At 46.6% G+C, this 18286-nt stretch overlaps 1 protein-coding gene and 1 long non-coding RNA gene across 5 annotated transcripts in view; one reads left to right on the forward strand and one right to left on the reverse strand.

Moving 5' to 3' along the window:
• Positions 1-18286, forward strand: part of LOC141073545 (uncharacterized) — a 426372-nt gene that overhangs the window by 37045 nt on the left and 371041 nt on the right. The window lies entirely within an intron of this gene.
• Positions 5742-9491, reverse strand: LOC141073577 (uncharacterized; the record flags this gene model as incomplete). The annotated part of the gene is made up of 3 exons (XM_073560874.1): positions 5742-6267; positions 7593-7758; positions 9412-9491. Coding segments are annotated over 3 exons (666 nt in total), but the record flags the coding sequence as incomplete, so codon positions are not given.

Below are 18286 nucleotides of genomic sequence, written 5' to 3' on the forward strand. Positions count from 1 at the left end.
TATTCTCCTCTTGGTCCTTGCTGTAGTAGTAGACTCTCGCGCTCTGTAGAGGGCGCCACCTCCTGTTGGATTGTGCTTCTGGGTAGTGATCAGTGACAGTTTCTTCTCAGGAGATTGGTAGAAACCTTTTGGTAATCTGTGGCTTTTACTGTTACGTGGACTGTTCCCCTTTTGGACATTGCTCAGCTATATCTGTGAACAGCAGTAACACGACCTACAATGCAGAGAAGTTGCACTAGTATGGGACAAAGCTTTTGACTTTCTCCATGGTGACCTCCTCCATTTTCTGGGACTTATTTTATGTGTCACTTTATGGCTGATTCTGCCGGAGCTGCGACGTCAGTGGTGCGCACAGCAGCGTCCGCCATTCCTACGACCGGTTCCCCTCCAGCGGTTTTGACCTTTTATAATGCGCTTTACACGCTTCATTTATTTTATGTTCTGGATAATCTGATATCTGAATCCAGAGTCCTCAATGTGAACTGGTCCGAGAGGAGCCAATGTGATTGTCGGAGGTCATTGGTCGCTCTAATCATTTGTAACTTATAAATAATTATTCCCGTTAGAATTTATCCCATATTATTATTTATTATTATTATTAGAGACTGACAGCAGCTCAGCGGCATCATGCAAGGACCATAGTAATCATGGAGCTGACTTCTCCTTGAGTTGTCCTTATCTGTCAACTTGGTAAAACCACCATATTTATCGGTTTCTGAGATGCCGGGTGTCCGACAATATTGCCCAAATTGAACTTTTACCGCCTCCTGATCTGCAGATCGGTCTGGTGATATGTCCCCCATCACTCAGGGACGTAGCTGAAGGCTCATGGGCCCTAGAGTAGTGAAAGTTACTGTTTGTATCCCTGGTGGTCTGTAGTGGTGATGGGGTGCTCAATGGCAGTGGAAAGAATCTTTGGTGGCATTGCAGCAAAGGTGTGAATTGCATCTATTGCCAGGTAAGAATAAAATGTAAGTGTGGCGACATGGGGGTCAACGTGTGCCCTGGTCCGCTAGCCGAAACTGCATGGATGGACCAGTGCTCATCCCAACGAACGCACGCTCTCCTTTCCTCCTCCTAGGCGTAATATTACTCAGACAACTTACGGCAAGGGTAAAACAGTGTGGCAGTACTTTATTGAACCACAAAACAGACAATAACATGTAGAAGAGTCCCAGCAAATACCCAAGATGGTGCAAATTTACAGTGTCACCCTTCCGCTGACTCACCGGCATAAGAGCAGCTGTGACTTCAGAGCTTCCAGAGTTGACTGCCCCACCTGTGGCACGTACACAGAGAGGAGGTAATAACAAGCTTAGGAAGATAACAGTCCATTGAGATACAAGGCCAGTTGACCGGAGGATCACAGCCTGGCTTCTCCGAACATCTCCATGAAGCAAAGTGACCGGTCAGTCTCATTCCTGGCATTTACAAACGCATCCATGGGGCTCAGTGACTGGTAGGTCCAAATTCCGACTTCCACAAATGTAGCCATGGTTCAGCGATGGTCAGTGGAGCAGATCTGTACTTTTTTCAGCCAGTGCCATGGTCCCCTAAGCTGGCATCCTGTAGAATGACAAATTTGTGTCGCTCATGATGGAGCTATGATGTCTTGATTGCTGTCCTGTAGAGAGTCTCTGGTTCTTTGCATCTCTGGATCTCTTGGGTGTTTCTATGTCTAGAGGTATATCTGTATATGGAGGTATCTGTTACAGAGCCGTGTCTCCTCTTTTTATAATCCACAGCTGTTCTTCAAGCCATTTTTCACAGATAAAGAGGAAGAGTGGTGACAAGATCAACTCACATTATTTGATTAATCTATTTGCATATTTTTTCCTCCTCCGTTTTGCAAGTCAACAAACTAGTTGGCCTATACAATGTGTAATTAACACATCAGCAAACATCATTGTTCAGTTATCCTGAGCCTCTAGCCATCCAGGATAACACCACAATGTTATATCAACTGTCAACTTACAAGTCAATATTACAGGCTTATATGAACAAAAGCCTGTGTTTTCTTGACCAACCAGAAGGAAGCACATTTATTCAAAAGTCAACATATAGATAAGTTTATTCTTCCTGGCTTACTGAAAATAGGTATCTGGTTAATTAAGATAACATGCTGTGTCTTCACAGTAAGGATCCCTGGTGTCTAGAGTAGTGAAGAGGATATTGTAAGGCTCCCTGGTGGTCTGAGGTAGTGAAGGAGATAATTTAGGATACCTGGTCATGTAGGTTGGTGAAGGGGTTAATATAAAGGTCCCAGTTGGTTTAGAGTAGTGAATGGGATAATTTAGGAGACCTAGTAGTCTATGGTAGTGAAGGAGATAATGTAAGGATCCCTGGTGGTTTAGGGTAGTGAAGAGGATAATTTAAGTGAACTAGTGGTCTAAAGGGGCTAATGTTAGGATCCCTTTTGGTCTATGGTGGTGAAAAGGATAATGTAAAGATCCCTGACCATTGAGGTTATTAAAGGGTTAATGTAAGGACCCCTGATTGTTGAGGTTAGTAAAGGGATAATGAATGTAAGGGTCTCTGATGAGCTAGTGTAATGAAGAGGATAATGTAAGGATCTCTGGTGGTCCCAGATAGTGTAGAAGATGGTGGTCTCTAGGGTAAGGAGGGCATGTATTACAATATCCATGGTGGTCAATGCTACTTAAGAGTTTTATGCCCTAAACTGTGGTGGTTTAGGACAGTCAAACTACTGGAAAGGGGAACATAAATTCTATACATCTGGTGTCCACTGGAATTAATGACACTACGTAAGTAAAACAAATAGTACTTAACCTTTGTGAAGAGCTTATTAGAGGACTCAATATTTAAACAGAGGGGCCCTCAGGCTGTGTGCCCACGTATGCAGAAAATTTCTGCATGAAAACCGGACTCCTTCCCAGAAAACGCGCGTTTTTTTCGCACGTTTTTGATGCGTTTTTTTACACGCATCCCCAGACACGCAGAAAATAGCTAAAAGCTCAGACTTTTCCGCAAAATTAATGAGCATGCTGCATTTTTTACCGCAAAGCGTTTTTTCCACGGGGAAAAAAATGCATCAATATGCACAAAAAGTGCAAAATGCATTAAAATGAATGGGATGCTTCTTTTGAGCGACTTTTGAGCGTTTTTGCCGGTAAAAATGCTTAAAAAAAACGAAAAAAACCCTTACGTGGGCACACAGCCTCACTCTGAAGGACGAGTCCTGTCCTGCATTAGAGAGTGCCTTGTTTTTTATGTATACATTTTATGACGTATTTCCTTCTCTTTATTTTTCCATTATTTGTAAACTTTTTTTTTTTTTTTGCTTTGTTTTTTCAATAATAATCAGAAAAGAGAATATCCCGGATGTTGTGGCCCCGATGGGCGTCCTGCATCGCGGCTTCGATGTGTGTATGTTTGCGATATTCTTTGTGACTAGAGATGGACGAACCCGAACATTAAAGTTCGGGGTCCGTAACGAGCATCTATTGTTTGGTCACAGACCACAAACAAGTGTGTATAACTGTGTTTATTATTTTTAAATAAAGCAGTGTTTTGTTTTATTTCTAATAAATGACTTAATTCTGGCTGTGCCTTTATTTACCATATAGCTATAGGATTAGTAATGGATAGGTGTCTTATAGAGGCCTCTCCATTACTAAGCCATAGCCTTGATGTTATCTGAAACTTCAAAGGTGAGATTAAACCCAGAAATATGAACCCCACTTGCCACCACTACAGGGCAAGTGGGAAGAGCCGGGCAAAGGCCAGAATTGGTGTATCTAATAGATGTGCCATTTCTGGGCAGCTGCAGGCTGCTGTTTTTAGGCTGGTGGAGGCAATAACCATTACATGGCCCCTTACCAGTCTGAGAATACCAGCCTCCAGCTGTCCGATTTACCTTGACTGGTTGTCAAAAATGAAGGGTACCCTATGCCGTTTTTTAAATTATGTATTTAAATAATTTAAAAAAAAACGGTCTGGGAACCACTTTTTTCCCCTGATAACCAGCATTGATAACGCTGAGGGTTGCAGCCCCCAGCTGTCAGTTTTGCCTGGCTGGTTATGAAAAATACAGAGGAACCCCAAGCCTTTTTTTTTTGTTTTACTTAATTTATTTACAGCGCAAGCATCAGCTCATGAATACTCCCATCAGCTGCTCCTGCTCTTGCTGTTATCAGCGACTTCTGTTGTAGGCTGACTGGAGTAGTAGTCCCATCAGCCGACGCCTGTAACTGGAGGTCGACTTTTTACCTCCATTCACAGTTGCTGGCTCATGCTGTCATCTTAGGGAGTCGCATCGTTCTGACCGACGGTAATGATCTTACCCCTGATCAGAGGCAGTGTTTGCCGCGCTTTCATGTTCAGGCCCCCCATTCATGTAAATGGGGTCCAGGTTCGGCTTCTGGTACTGTTCTGGTACCCGAACCAAGCTTTTTTGTTTTAACTGTAAGGCCAAATTCGCCGGACCCGAACACCCAGTGGTCCGCATATCACAATTCATCAGAGCGATATCCTCTATAGATCCACACTGCTGTATCTACAGCCCCAGGGAAGGTCTCAACCGGGTCAAGGTCCAAAGTGTGGAGGGTGCAGGTGCAATAGTGATTCTCAGGCTCCTCTGCTGTGTGTGCACATATGCTATGAAAGCCTCCATTACTTCCATCTCCTTTTTCTGCAGACCGGATTGTTTATTGCACAATGGTTTATGTGACAAAAGTGACATGGCGACAGAAGCGCTGTAAGTGTGGTGATTTATCGAAGTTGCGTCTCCCCTCGTAATCATCGCCGCGGTGGTAATTGGGTATAAATTGCAAACAATTACGATTGTGGTAGGTATTAATGAACCAGAAGAATAAGTCAATTAAGAGGCTTTCATTAAGGTTTTAAAGTCCCTTTTATGAGCCAGAAGGCTGAAAAGCAAAACTGGTCAGAACCAACCATCTTATATGGTGGCTGCTGTCGGTGTCGCCTGCTATAGACTCAGAAAACAAAAATTAAAGGAAGTCTCCTAGCAAAGTTGATATACTGTGAAACGCCAGTGCTGAGTCTAAGAGGGCGGAGCCTGACACAGAAAGTCACTGTCATGCTCCTCCCCCTTAGCAATGACCCCCGGCAGGACAGACGGCCTCCGACATATATGACTTAATCCATACAGAAGCGTTATCGTGAGAAATTTCCTCTTCTAGGTGAATAAAGATAAATCAATGTATACAAGAAAAGTTTTAAAACTTTATACTAAACTTTCAGGCACATCATTCATTTGGTTTTTGGGCGTGTTTTTTCTTTGAATTTTCAGAATTTTTTTTTTAAATCCATAGATACAAAAATGCTGACATTTTGCTTAAAAGGTTGATGGGCGTGGTGAAGTTTGAAACATTCTATATAGGGCGTCTGTCCGGACAAAACGACTGTACAAACTAAGCACAGGGTTTCGGTGCACTTTTGTGGTGGTCAAAGTGTTCCGTGCACCTTCCCACCTTCTTGTTTTCCATCTATCTCTGCCCTCCTTAAAGCCAAAGCTATCGAGAAAGGAGAAAGATTGCAAACAAGCAAGTGGGAAGGTGCACTGAGCTGCTTGGCTTTGCCAAGACTCCACCGAGCACCTGTGCTTAGTTTGAACAGTCATTTTATGCTGACAAACTCCTTATAAACAACCTTTTTATTGATGATTACTGCTGTTTCAGTGTTGGAAAGAAAAATTCATTTTAGTTCTTTTGGGGTTAAACTCTGAAAACTGCTGCAGATTGGCAAACACAGGAAGACACAAAAAATCTTTGTCAAAAAAGCCAAATGTGAAACCTCCTTCAGGAGCAGTAAATCTGTACAAAACAAGTGTCTCAGCTGAGAAGTGGATACATTGTATCAAGTCTATAAAGTGCTGCCTGAGTGAAACAGTCTGCACTCTAGACTGATACATTGTAGCAAACATGCGCATAACTCTGTGCAGCTGCCAAAGCACAAAGAGGGCAATTCATTATTGCATTTACACCACTTTCTTTCTAGTTTTTGGCATTTTTCACCTATTTTTCCCTTGTGTCTTATTCTTCTCACTCCTCCTATCTCCTCTCTTCTCTCTCCTATTTCCTCTCTCATTTCTTCACTCTCCTCTCTTCTTTCTACTCTCTCTTCCCCTCTGTTCTCTCTCATCTCCTCTCCCCTCCCCTTTTTTCTTGTGAGCCCTCTTCTCTTTCCTTCCCTCTTTGTTTTCTCTCCTCTCCTTTCTTCTCCTCTCTCCTCTATTCTCTGCTCTCCTCTCTTCTCTGCTCTCTCCTCTCTCCTTCCCACTTTCTTTTCTCTTCTTTCCTTTCTCCTTTACTCTCTTCTCTCCTCTGCACTCTTCCTTTCTCTCCTTCCCTCTTTCTTTTCTCTCCTCTCTTCTCTCTCCTCTCCTCTTTTCTGCTCTCTCCTCTCCTCTTTTCTGCTCTTTTCTCTCCTCTCCTCTTTTCTGCTCTTTTCTCTCCTCTCCTCTTTTCTGCTCTCTCCTTCTCTCCTTCCCTCTCCTTCCCTCTTTCTTTTCTCTCCTCTTTCCCCTCTCCTCTCTTCTCTACTCTCTTCTTTTCTCTCCTCCCCTCTTTCTTTTCTCTCCTTTCTTATCAGCTCCTCTTTTTTTTGTCTTTGCTCTCCTCTCTGCTTTCTTCTCTTCTCTCCTCTGCTCTCTTCTCCCCTCTCTCCATTCTCATTCCCTCTTTCTTTTCTCTCGACTCTTCTCTCCTCTTTTCTCTACTCCTTTTTTCTCTCCTCTCTTATCTCCTCTGCTCCTCCTCCCCACTCTTCTCTCTCCTTCCCTCTTTCTTTTCCCTCCTCTCCTCTCTTCTCTCTCTCTCTCTCTCTCCTCTCCATTCCTCTCTCCTCATTTTTAAGTCTTATATTTGTTTGCATGTTTTGTTTTTCTTCCAAAAGTTTTCAGCTGATTAATAAGTTGCTACTTTATAAAAATTTGCATATATTTTTTCATAAATGTTTCAACCCCCCCCCCCCCCCGTCCCCAAGCCCCAAGTCATTTTATGTAGGTCTTAAGATATTGGGCACATTTTGTAGCATTAGGATGAGTGCAGATGTACTTTTTGGCCCTGCGGATTTTTCCGCGCAGAATGGAAGAAATCCGCAGGTCAAATGACCTGCATTTTTCCTGCAGATTTCTTCCATTTTTCCTGCGGTTTTATTGCGGTTTTTGTGCGGTTTTCCACTGCGGTTTTCCCCCTGTGGATTTGGTGACAGGGGAGATGGAAAATCGCACAAAAGAAGTAACATGCTGCGGATTTTGTACCGCAGGAAAACCGCGCGGAAAAATCTGCAGCGTCTGCACAGCGTTTTTTTTTTTTTTCATTGATTTTAAGGCTACTGTACATCACAATGCGGATATGCAACGTTTCTGCGCGGTAAAATCCGCTGCGGATCCGCTGCAAATCTGCATCGTGTGCACACAGCCTTATTGCGTAACAGGTGACTATTTGCACTAAAGAAATTAAAGGCAAAAGTAGAGAGCATTTTTGATTTGGGGCAAAATTCTTGAAGAATTTTGCACAAAAAACATCAATGAATACCAGAAGGAAAAAAAAAACTTTTAAGAAGTTGTAGATCAGTTTATTTATGCAATAATAAGCTTTGTTTACCAATAATTTTGCTAAACCCTCAATAAAAACTTTATAAATTAAGAAAACATGAAGCAAAGCCTCTGTCCTCCTCCGCCCTCGCAGCCGGGGACTGAGCATCACCCAGAGCATCAGTTCTTGTTCGGAATGTTCCTTTAATTCTTTTTCAGGGTCTTTGTCGTCATCGCTCAATGGTTTATACGTGGATACATTTTAACCACTAAATCAATTTTCCTTCTGCACAGAGCCGAGGAATTGAAATTAATTAGTATTTGGTGAACTAATTGGGTTATTTTGCCTTTTAGTCATCTAGAAATATATACATGTGGTTTAGTGCATTCATCTTGTTGGCAGATTATCTATAAGCGCTGGATAACTTAACCTTTCAAGGAAAGGCAAAAAGTAAATTTGTATACAAAACACTTCTTAAAATCACCCGAAGATGGAAAAGAAACTATGTATCTTTGCTTTATAGTTTGATCATTTGAATGAATGAGAAAATAAGTTATTTTATCCAAATTACGTTTTTAAAGCAGTTGATCATTGCTTGGAGTCCCCCATGTAATGTAAAAACATCATACTTCCTACACCGGCACCATTCAAGCGATGTCTGCCGGTGCTGTATCTGCAATGACTTTGTTATAGCACGTGAGCTCTGCAGTCTATCCAAGCTCACTGATGGGCTGCAGTGCTCACACTTCCCTGTGGCTAAGCTGCCCAGGGAGACCTATTAAAGGGATGAGAGAGGATCGTCTGAGTGACCAGATGACAGAACAGTCAGCAGTGCGCACTGAGGATTCACAAGTCTGCGGTCATATAGCGTGCCTGCAGACATGAACACCAATCCTGGACAACCCCTTTAAGGAAAGTGTTCAGTACAGCCCTAGTAGACCTCAGAATGTTACACGTCTTTTCAGGGTAACTGGAGGATTTGCAGTATTTGTAATGTGCGAGAAATTGATTAGATGCAAATCAAATTGTTTTGGGGAAAAATTTGACTTATTTGATTATTTCAAAATCTTCTCTCATCTCTTGGTTCTAATCATTTGCAGTTTCTGTGGCACATTGTCTCTTTCCATGCTTGATCAGTGGCTGGGCTCTTTATGTGGCATCTCACATATGTTCAAAGCTGAAAGTCTATCAGATTTTTTCCATTCCTGTAGGGTAAGGGGTCCCCAACTTGTGGCTTGCGGTCCCATGAATTTTGGCTCGAGATTGTCTGCCAGCTTGGTGCATAAGCTCCAGGTCTAACAAACAGGTATGAAGAGCAAATCTCAAAATGGTGAAGTTTGTGGGTAGCCCTGCACAGAAGAGCAGATCTGGATGCACATATACTGGTCTTAGGGGTTTAGAGATAAGTTAAGTATGGTATGCTGGAGGATGGTCCTACCTGGCAGAGGAGGTGCTCAAAGCTGGATGTGAGTGTGCTGGATCGGAGAATACCGAATGCGGGGGACCACTGGATCTTGGTATACTGCTTCAGGGTGAATTCTGTGCAAAAGCTTTGGTCATCATTATACCTGTAATGGGGGCTTTGGATGCCACTACTGTGAGGAGGGAGGGATCTGAATGTGACTCTCAACCCTCTCTCAGAGCTGAATGTGGCTCTCTAGGTCTGAAAGGTTGGGGACCACTGCTGTAGGAGAAGCTGCAGCTACATCCCCCTTCCACCCCCTCCTCTCCACTCTCCTCTTTTGTCATCTCTCTTCTCTCCTCTGCTCTCTCCTCTCTTTTCTTCTATCATCTCTCCTCTCTACGCTCTCTGCTCTTCTTTTCTTTCTCCTCTATTTCATCTATGTTCTCTTCCACTCTATTCTCTCTCCTCTACTCTCTTCTCTACTATCGTCTCCTCTTTTCTCGGCTCTCCTCTTTTCCACTCTCCTCTTTCTCCTCACTTCCTTCTTCTCTCTTCTCTTCCCTCCTCTCTTCTCTCTTTCCTCTCTCCTTTACTATCTCCTATTCTCTCTCCTCTGCTCTCCTCTCTTCCCCTCTTCTCTCTCCTCTTCCTTCTTTCTCTGCTCTCTCGTCCTCTCTCCTATCTCTGCTTCTCTTCTCTCTTCTCCTCCTCTCCTCTATTTTCCACTCTTTTCCTCCTTTCTCTTCCCCTCATCTTTCATCTCTATCTCTTTTCCTCCTCTCTCCTTTCCGCTGATTTCTGTTTACTGTTTTTTCACTTTATGGGTTATTGGTAAACAAAAAGAACTTTTCTGTGGAGGCTGGAAATGGGAATTGCAGGCAATTGGAGTCGTGCGTAAGATACCACTTACCTCTGATAATATGTTGCAAGGTTTTATATAATCACATGCGCTGCTAATTTATGGAAAAATACATTTCCTACATTGTAGCACGAGCATTACTGAGCATTCCGAATAAAACAAAATGTTCAACCTCCTTGTTACATTTTTCATCATCATCCAGAAATGTTTTTCCTCCTCTCGCTAGATGTAGCCTTCACTTCATCTGTTTGCACAGTCTCCTCTGATGCCAGCCATTCTTTTTACACTGTGACTTAGTTAAACTTTTACGTTGGCAAGTTACCAATATAAAGAAAGGAAAAAAAAAAAAATTACGTTCTCGTCTTTCCAGTATTTACTGTTCAGGCTTGGAAATTGTTAATTAACAAGACTAAAGCCAGGAAAGATTATATCCCATCCCGTAAATTCAGGTTGTCCTCCTCAGTCCAAAATGTCACCCGTAAACCCATAACAATAAAAGTTACACCGATCATACGTAGAGCTGTTAGGTCTCAAGTAGATCTTTTAACCATCGCTAAATCTTGACAGGATTTTCAAGCAGAAATGCAGCGCGTGACTGTGCATAGATTCTCAATATTATAGAGCCCTGGCGTTGGCGCTGGAATTTTTTTTTTTTTTCTTATTCATATTTTTTTTTTTTCTTTAGCAGAGGCTTAGAGAAGAAATGATGTATTCTTGATGTATTGTCAGGCCAGAAAAGCAATAAAAATAAAGCAATTAGATATCATGGAAATATATATATATATATATATATATATATATATATATATATATATATATATATATATATATATATATATATATATATACGGTATATAATATTGTGGTGTAGTCACCACTGTGTCCACTAGGGGGCGCTGTATGGATGTCCCAGGAGAGTGGATGAATGGCAAGATACTGAATGACCGTTATGTATCTCAAGGTGGGTGGCCTTGAGATGGAGATTTGTGTGTTAATCAGCAGTGATACTGCTGAGGTGCTGATTCAATGTGTCAGGGACTAGTTACCTACAAACCCACCCAGGGGGTGTGTTTAATAACACTATTGTAAAGTGTATATGTGTGTGTGAAGGACCTGTGATGAGGTCATAGTCATGTGACCCGGTGGGCGTGGCTATGGACCATATAATGTGGCCAGGGTAGGTCACATGGGGTGAAAGCAGGGACCTGATTGGTCCGTTTGGAAGGTCTCATGTGGCTACCTTCCTGACAGCATGTGGATGCTGTGTTTAATGGCTGCAAGTGTCTGAGAGTTCCCTGGAAGGAATGAATGTCTGCAGTATGGAGAAGCAGCCATGAGAGAACCCTGACGGGGTGAGATATAACTGTGAGGCTGAAAAGCCTGCGTATTGGACATTGCTAACAGAGTGAACCTCTGTCATGGACGCTATGCCGTTTATATGATCTTTATGTTGCTGGTCATGGTTTATGATGCTTAATAAACCGCATGGACTGTTATGATTTTATGGAAAATCTGTGCCGGATCTGATTTTGTGGCTGCTGAGCGAGTATCCCCAACTTGAATGACAGCGCTACCTCACAATTGGTGGAGAAAGCTATGGGCATTATTGTAGCATCATTGTAGCAGGCATCGCCCGATGGGACTTGTAGTCCCATCGGATGATGCCTGCACACACACAGGCAGGCCGGCACAGACCCCCGGCAGGCCCATACAGACCCCCCCGGCAGCTGGCACAGACCCCCAGCAGGCCCGTACAGACCGCCGGCAGCCGGCACAGACCCCCCCCGGCAGGCCCGTATAGACCGCCGGCACAGACCCCCCGGCAGGCCCGTACAGGCAGCCGGCACAGACCACCCGGCAGGCCCGTACAGGCAGCCGGCACAGACCCCCCCGGCAGGCCCGTACAGACCGCCGGCAGCCGGCACAGACCCCCCCCGGCAGGCCCGTATAGACCGCCGGCAGCCGGCACAGACCCCCCGGCAGGCCCGTACAGGCAGCCGGCACAGACCACCCGGCAGGCCCGTACAGGCAGCCGGCACAGACCCCCCCGGCAGGCCCGTACAGACCCCCGGCAGCCAGCACAGACCGCCGGCAGCCGGAACAGACCCTTGTTAGGCCCGTACAGACCCCCGAGATGCCCGCACAGAGCCCTCCTGCGCACACAGACACGCACAGTGTCCGCCCACACTCTTTCCCCCTCCCCCCCCCCCTCCCGAACTGGATGTACAAGGAAAGAAAGGGTTTTTTTTAATCCGATATTTCTGTCCCATTGACTTGAATGGGACTTCGGTATCGGAATCGGCGATACCCGATACTTTTTGTGTATCTGGCCGATCCGATCCGATATTTCTGGATATCTGATGGTATCGCTCAACACTAGACTTAAAGGATACCTCTGCAGTAGAGGGGTCCGAGAACCTGCGCGGCCAGCAGGTGACGGTCGTGAAAACCGTGTTGTACTGACCGGGGTCAGTGAGAAAGAGACTGGTGATTGATAGGGTGCCTCTGTGGAGAAGAGGTATCCGAGGACCTGTGGCGCCGACACAGGTAACGGACAGGTGTTCATGTTGTACTGACCTGGGTCAGTCGGAAAGACTGTCTACCTGGAGGGTTCAGTGAGCAAGGTCCTGGTGGGTCAGTGTTGGGAGGTTCTGGGAGAAGAATCGGATCCCTGGAGCACGTGGTATGACCTTGGACCTGGTGAGGCGTGAGTGTTGGGCAGTCTCAGGAGGAAACGGATGTCCTGAAGAGCACCCGCTAAGCCCCTGGACCTGGTGAGGCTGGTGTGTTGGGAAACCCTGGGAGGAGGGTCGGCTCCCTGAATAGCATCCGGTGGCGCCCTGTGTGTTGGACGGTCTCAGGCAGAGACGGTACGTCCTGAAGAGCACCCAGAAAGACATGGGAGTTTTTGTGTGGTGCTTTTTTTTTTTTCTTTTCTCAACTCAGCCTGCGGTTGCTCAGTGGGAGTCAAGAAGGTGACAAGCGGCTTGCTGTAACTCGGCGGGGTTGCGAAGGTGACAAGCAGCTTCCGGTAACTCGGCGGGGTTACGAAGGGGACAAGCAGCTTCCTGTAACTCGGCGGGGTTACGAAGAGGACACCAGCAGCTGTGTGTGTGAACAGCAGCCGGTGGTGTCTGTGATCGGTGACAGCAGGAGCTGTGGTGGTGCCAGCAAGGACTTGTGTGGTATCGTTAAAAGGCATAAACTGTGTTGTGTGAACTGTGGTCTGAGAAGATCGGTATAACGGACATGGGGAAGTCCCGAAAGGGGGCGGTGGCCCAAATCGGGGTGGTAGCCCAAAAGAGGGTGGAGTCCCAGAGGGGGCGGTGACCCAAATTGGGGTGGTAACACAAAAAGGGGTGGAGTCCCGGGAGGGGGCGACTACACAAATTGGGGTGGTTCAGGAAATGGCAGCACTGGTAGCCTCAGTGGGTATGTCTGAGGAACCCCAGTGTGTCTGTATGAGTTTTGAGGAGTGCGGCATATATTTTCCAGATAATGACGGGCCACAGGTGTGTACCGTGATGCTGCATCGGGAAGGAGTCTCTGGTTGACTGGACTCAGAGAGTCAGGTGACTCTGACAGGAACTCCTCTCGTTTTATCTCTGACCGAGAAAAACGCCAGGGTTCGCTGTAAACATGGGGTAACGGTGAACTATGCAGTAGACAGAGTAATGTTTGAGGGAACCAAAGGTGGTGAGTGCCAAGAGGTCGGGATACCACGGGACTTAGTCCATGCCGTGGAGAGGGGCCGGAACTTTGTTTTGTTTGATGTATGGTCGGACAATGGAGACGTTTCGACTGTGGGGACAGCAGACACAGACAGTGACGACTCCTGACGTGGACAGGTCAGAGGTAGAACTGACCAGAAGAAGAAGTACATCTGCCCAACTTAGACCTGATGTCTCGTGACATGACGGATGGTGGGCTGAGAGATGAGACGACCGGTGGGACTGACCCAGTGGTACCCTTTGACAATATAATTAAAGAGGTAGTGGTGAGACACGTGCTGGCCAAAAGAGATCAGGATCTTGAGATAAAGCTGATAAAGGAGACAGTGGAAGGACATCTCGAACAAGAAAGAGTCCTGAGACAAATGGTCGAGCACAGGGTTGAGGAGCTCGAGAAAGAAGTCTTGGAGCTCAAAGAAACTGTAAGTGGTCTTCTGCGGGAGAAGAACTTTGACAGTAATGAACAGCGGCCGGGTCCGACTGGTGGTGGAACGGAGCTGCTGGTGCCCGTCTTGGCAGACGGTCATGAAGAGATGAGATCTCGTGAAGTTGGGGAGCTAAGAACTGAAGACAGTCACCCGGTCGGGTCAACTGTAGTGAGGGAAGTGTCCGTGGTAAAGCCAGAGCCTCCTGGCCAGGAAGAGAGCAAGGCCACAACCTTCAAGTTTGTGATTGATGTACCAAAAGACATGCAAGAAGCCTGTGCTGAGGAAGGTGTACATGAGGCTTTCAAAGAGGCGGTCAAAGAGTGTAAGGTGCCCTGTGCGCCTGAGACTAGGCAGTTGGTGATAATGTCAGCCAGGGATGACACAGCAAAGCGGGTGGCTGTCCTGAAAAACATGCATATGCAGTGTCTCCATGTCAAACAGTTGGTTAGGCGGAGTAATATGAAAGCTGCTCGACGCCTAGTGTTAGCAAGAGAGGCTATGGATCGGTTGGGTTTGCGGAAAGAGGTAGTTCCGGTTCCCAAAGGTCTGATTGGGAGAATCATTGGAAGATTCGGGAAGGTAATGCAAGACCTTGTAAATAGCTCCGGTGTGGTGAGGGTCCCTCCTGATGATGAAGACCAGGTATCCAGTGAAGAGGGTAGAATTCCCGTCCTGGTGGTTGGCTCCGTGGAAAGCCTGAGAAACTTTCGGATGCTCTTGGAGTATCGAGTGGGGTACCTGCAAGAGATTGAGCAGTTGAGGCTGGACCGTCGGCGAATCAATAAAGAGGTTCGGAACACCAAGTGGCGGCTGCCTTCAACCCAAGATGTAAGGACCCGAAGGGTTCCACCAAGAAGTGACAGGGCAGATGGCCGAAGAATCTCAGCAAGTGGTAGTCCGACTGGCAGGATGACGTTGAGACACATTAGTTCCTGTGAGATGCTGAATGGGTCAGACTCAGGCCAGACAGTAGGCCCAACTAAGACTAATGACCGAACCAACTGGGGAAGCTGGTCGGGGAACGGAACAAACAGGGAGATGAATGTGGTGACTAGACAGTGTCTGGTGACACAGACAGACTGTAACTGGAGGGCCAAAGATCAGGGCCGATATTCTGACCGCTGGGAGCGGTGGAGGCCTAACGTAGAGATGAGGCCGTATGATAGGAGACGGTTCTCTCGACCTGTCGGGCAAGGTGTAATGAGTGCCCGGTCTCGACAGCCTGATGTAAGGTTATGTGTTCAACCCCACAAGTTTGAACAGAGGGGGAGGTATGTGGTGTAGTGATCACTGTGTCCACTAGGGGGCGCTGTTTGGATGTCCCAGGAGAGTGGATGAATTGCAAGATACTGAATGACCGTTATGTATCTCAAGGTGGGTGGCCTTGAGATGGAGATTTGTGTGTGTGTTAATCAGCAGTGATACTGCTGAGGTGCTGATTCAATGTGTCAGGGACTAGTTACCTACAAACCCACCCAGGGGGTGTGTTTAATAACGCTATTGTAAAGTGTATATGTGTGTGTGAAGGACCTGTGATGAGGTCATAGTCATGTGACCCGGTGGGCGTGGCTATGAACCATATAATGTGGCCAGGGTAGGTCACATGAGGGGAAAGCAGGAACCTGATTGGTCCGTTTGGAAGGTCTCATGTGGCTACCTTCCTGACAGCATGTGGATGCTGTGTTTAATGGCTGCAAGTGCCTGAGAGTTCCCTGGAGGGAATGAATGTCTGCAGTATGGAGAAGCAGCCATGAGAGAACCCTGACGGGGTGAGATATAACTGTGAGGCTGAAAAGCCTGTGTGTTGGACATTGCTAACAGAGTGAACCTCTGTCATGGACGCTATGCCGTTTATATGATCTTTATGTTGCTGGTCATGGTTTATGATGCTTAATAAACCGCATGGACTGTTATGAGTTTATGGAAAATCTGTGCCGGATCTGATTTTGTGGCTGCTGAGCGAGTATCCCCAACTTGAATGACAGCGCTACCTCACGATATATATATATATTACATTTTGCAGTTAGGTCCACAAATATTTCACCAGTGACCGAATCTTTGTGAATTCAGCTCTGCAGGCCACTATATTTTCTATTTTTTACTTAATGTGAAACAACTGAGATGCAATTGAAGTGAAGAATTTCTTGTTTAACTAAAAAAGTTGAACAAAAATCTCCTGTGAAAGGTTTAGGAATTGCAACCACTTTTCAGGGGCTCAAAAGTAATTGGACACATTAACTTTGCCATAAATAAAACATTCATTTTTAATACTTTGTAGAGATTCCTTTTGCAGCAATGATGGATTGAAGTCTGGAGGCCATGGCCATCACCATTGCTGGTGTCCTCCTGTGTGAGGCTTTGCTGCCTTCACTGCAATGACTTAATTTGTTGCTTGTTTTGGAGTCTTTATGCCTTAAAGGGACTGTCCACTACTAGGACAACCCTTTTTTGGAAATGTTTGGCCCATACAAAATAATAAAGCCTCACCTCCCGTGTTGGCGCCATTCCCGTGGTGTCAGCACTTGAGTGCCCATGGCTCTCGTACGGTTATTGTGACACGTGACTCCGGCTCCCTATCAGTATCGGCATCCCTGTCTCCGCCGTCAGATAAATCAAACATGAAGAGGAAGTCCGGGCTGCAGCTGCTTTCTGACTACTTCTTCATGTTCAATTCGACAGGAGACAGGGACAGTGATGCCAACGCTGATTAGGTGCCATGTTCATGTTTCACAACAGCACGGGAGCCCTGGGGAGAGAGTGTGCCAATATTGTGGAAAAGGCGCCAGCACGGGAGGTGACTATAAGTTTTATTATTTTATCGGGGCCAAGTGTGGTGTATGACAAGGAGTTGTCTAAGTAGTGAACAACTTCTTTAAGTTTTGTCCTCAACCAGTGAAATGCGGCTTGATGGGCTGAGATCTGGTGATGACACGGCCATTGCAGAATATTCCACTTCTTTGCCTTCGTAGGATGTTTTAGGTTATTCTCCTGTCCTGTGAAGCGGTGTCCGATTAACCTCGCTGCATTTGTTTGGATCTCAGCAGAAAGTCTCACCCTGTACACACAGGATTCACCTGGTCGCCTCTGTTTTTAGTTATGACACCAATAACCACTAGTGACGTGGTGCCATTGGGAGCCATGCATGCCCGCACTATCACACCACTTCCACCATGTGTTGCTGAGGATCAGGAGCTGTTCCAAGCCTTCTTTATACTTTCTTCTTCCTATCATTTTTGGTAACCTAATTTTTCCTCTTCGCCACGACAGCACCCACTGAGAGAGGGGATCCGCCCCCGGAACAGGAAACCTACAGAGAGATAAATGGGGCGGTCCCCCTCGCTCCCTCAGTTTTTTGGTTTCCTGTTCCTGGAAAGGAACCCGCAGAAGAGGATACCTGGTCTGGTAGCCGCCTGCGTGCATAATATGAGCAGCAGGGGCCCCAGGACTGGAAGCAGCGTCGGGCGGAGAGGCGTTTTTTTTCCCCCCCAGAGCTGGTAATGCAGGTGAGGCCGGAGGTAAGAAAAGTGCCAAGGCTCACTAAGGGGACGGGGCATATACCCCCCCCCCCAGGAAGGGGCAGCGCATTACATATGCCATGAGGGCATATCCGGGATGGCGGTGGGCCCGGGAGAAAGCAGAAGAGCCTGAGGGCCCAGCAAGTGGCGAGCGCATTGCAAGTACCAGGAGGCCATATCAGGGATGGTGGCCGTGCGCCCCTCTCGGGAGAAAAGCAGAAGGGCCTGAGCGCTGTGCCAGGCAGCGCTACGGAGATCATACCTGCGGCAAGGGGGGCGGCCGGGTGCATAGGGGTCACTGTCCAGCGGCCGCTGCATAACCGCTTCCTGCGGCGCTCCCAGGCAAAGGCGACCCGGAAGTGGTAGGACAACTTCCGGGGTCAACACAGGAGGCGGCGATCGCGGGGAAACGCCCGTGCATGCGCAGATGGAGGGGAAAAAAAAAAAAACCTATAAAAAGAAGCCACGAGCATAGCGCCAATGCGCAGTCATGTCATCCATAGATGACCCAGCTTCGCTCCCGTTAAATCAGCCAGTGGAATCCCCACATGGCAGCAGACAAAGCGGTACTACAAGGAGAAGTAGTAGCACCAGAAGAAGTGGCAGCTCCAGGAAGGAATCTAGTGGACCTTCCAGACAAGACGAGCCCTTGGAGAAAAAACGTAAAGAGAAGAAACCGTCCCACGCCTCGCCTAAGCCTGAGTCGCGGACCCCTCAGCCGGTAGTTTACTGCCGAAACTCACGGGTGAGTGTTTTTAGTCAGAATAAATGACTGATGTTCGCTTGTTTCTGGCCCGCACCCCCCCTTTTTTAGGCCAAAAGAAC

This window comes from Dendrobates tinctorius, unplaced genomic scaffold (assembly GCF_039654945.1).
Source record: "Dendrobates tinctorius isolate UK_male_01 unplaced genomic scaffold, ASM3965494v1 ptg000307l, whole genome shotgun sequence".
Lineage (NCBI taxonomy): Eukaryota > Metazoa > Chordata > Amphibia > Anura > Dendrobatidae > Dendrobates > Dendrobates tinctorius.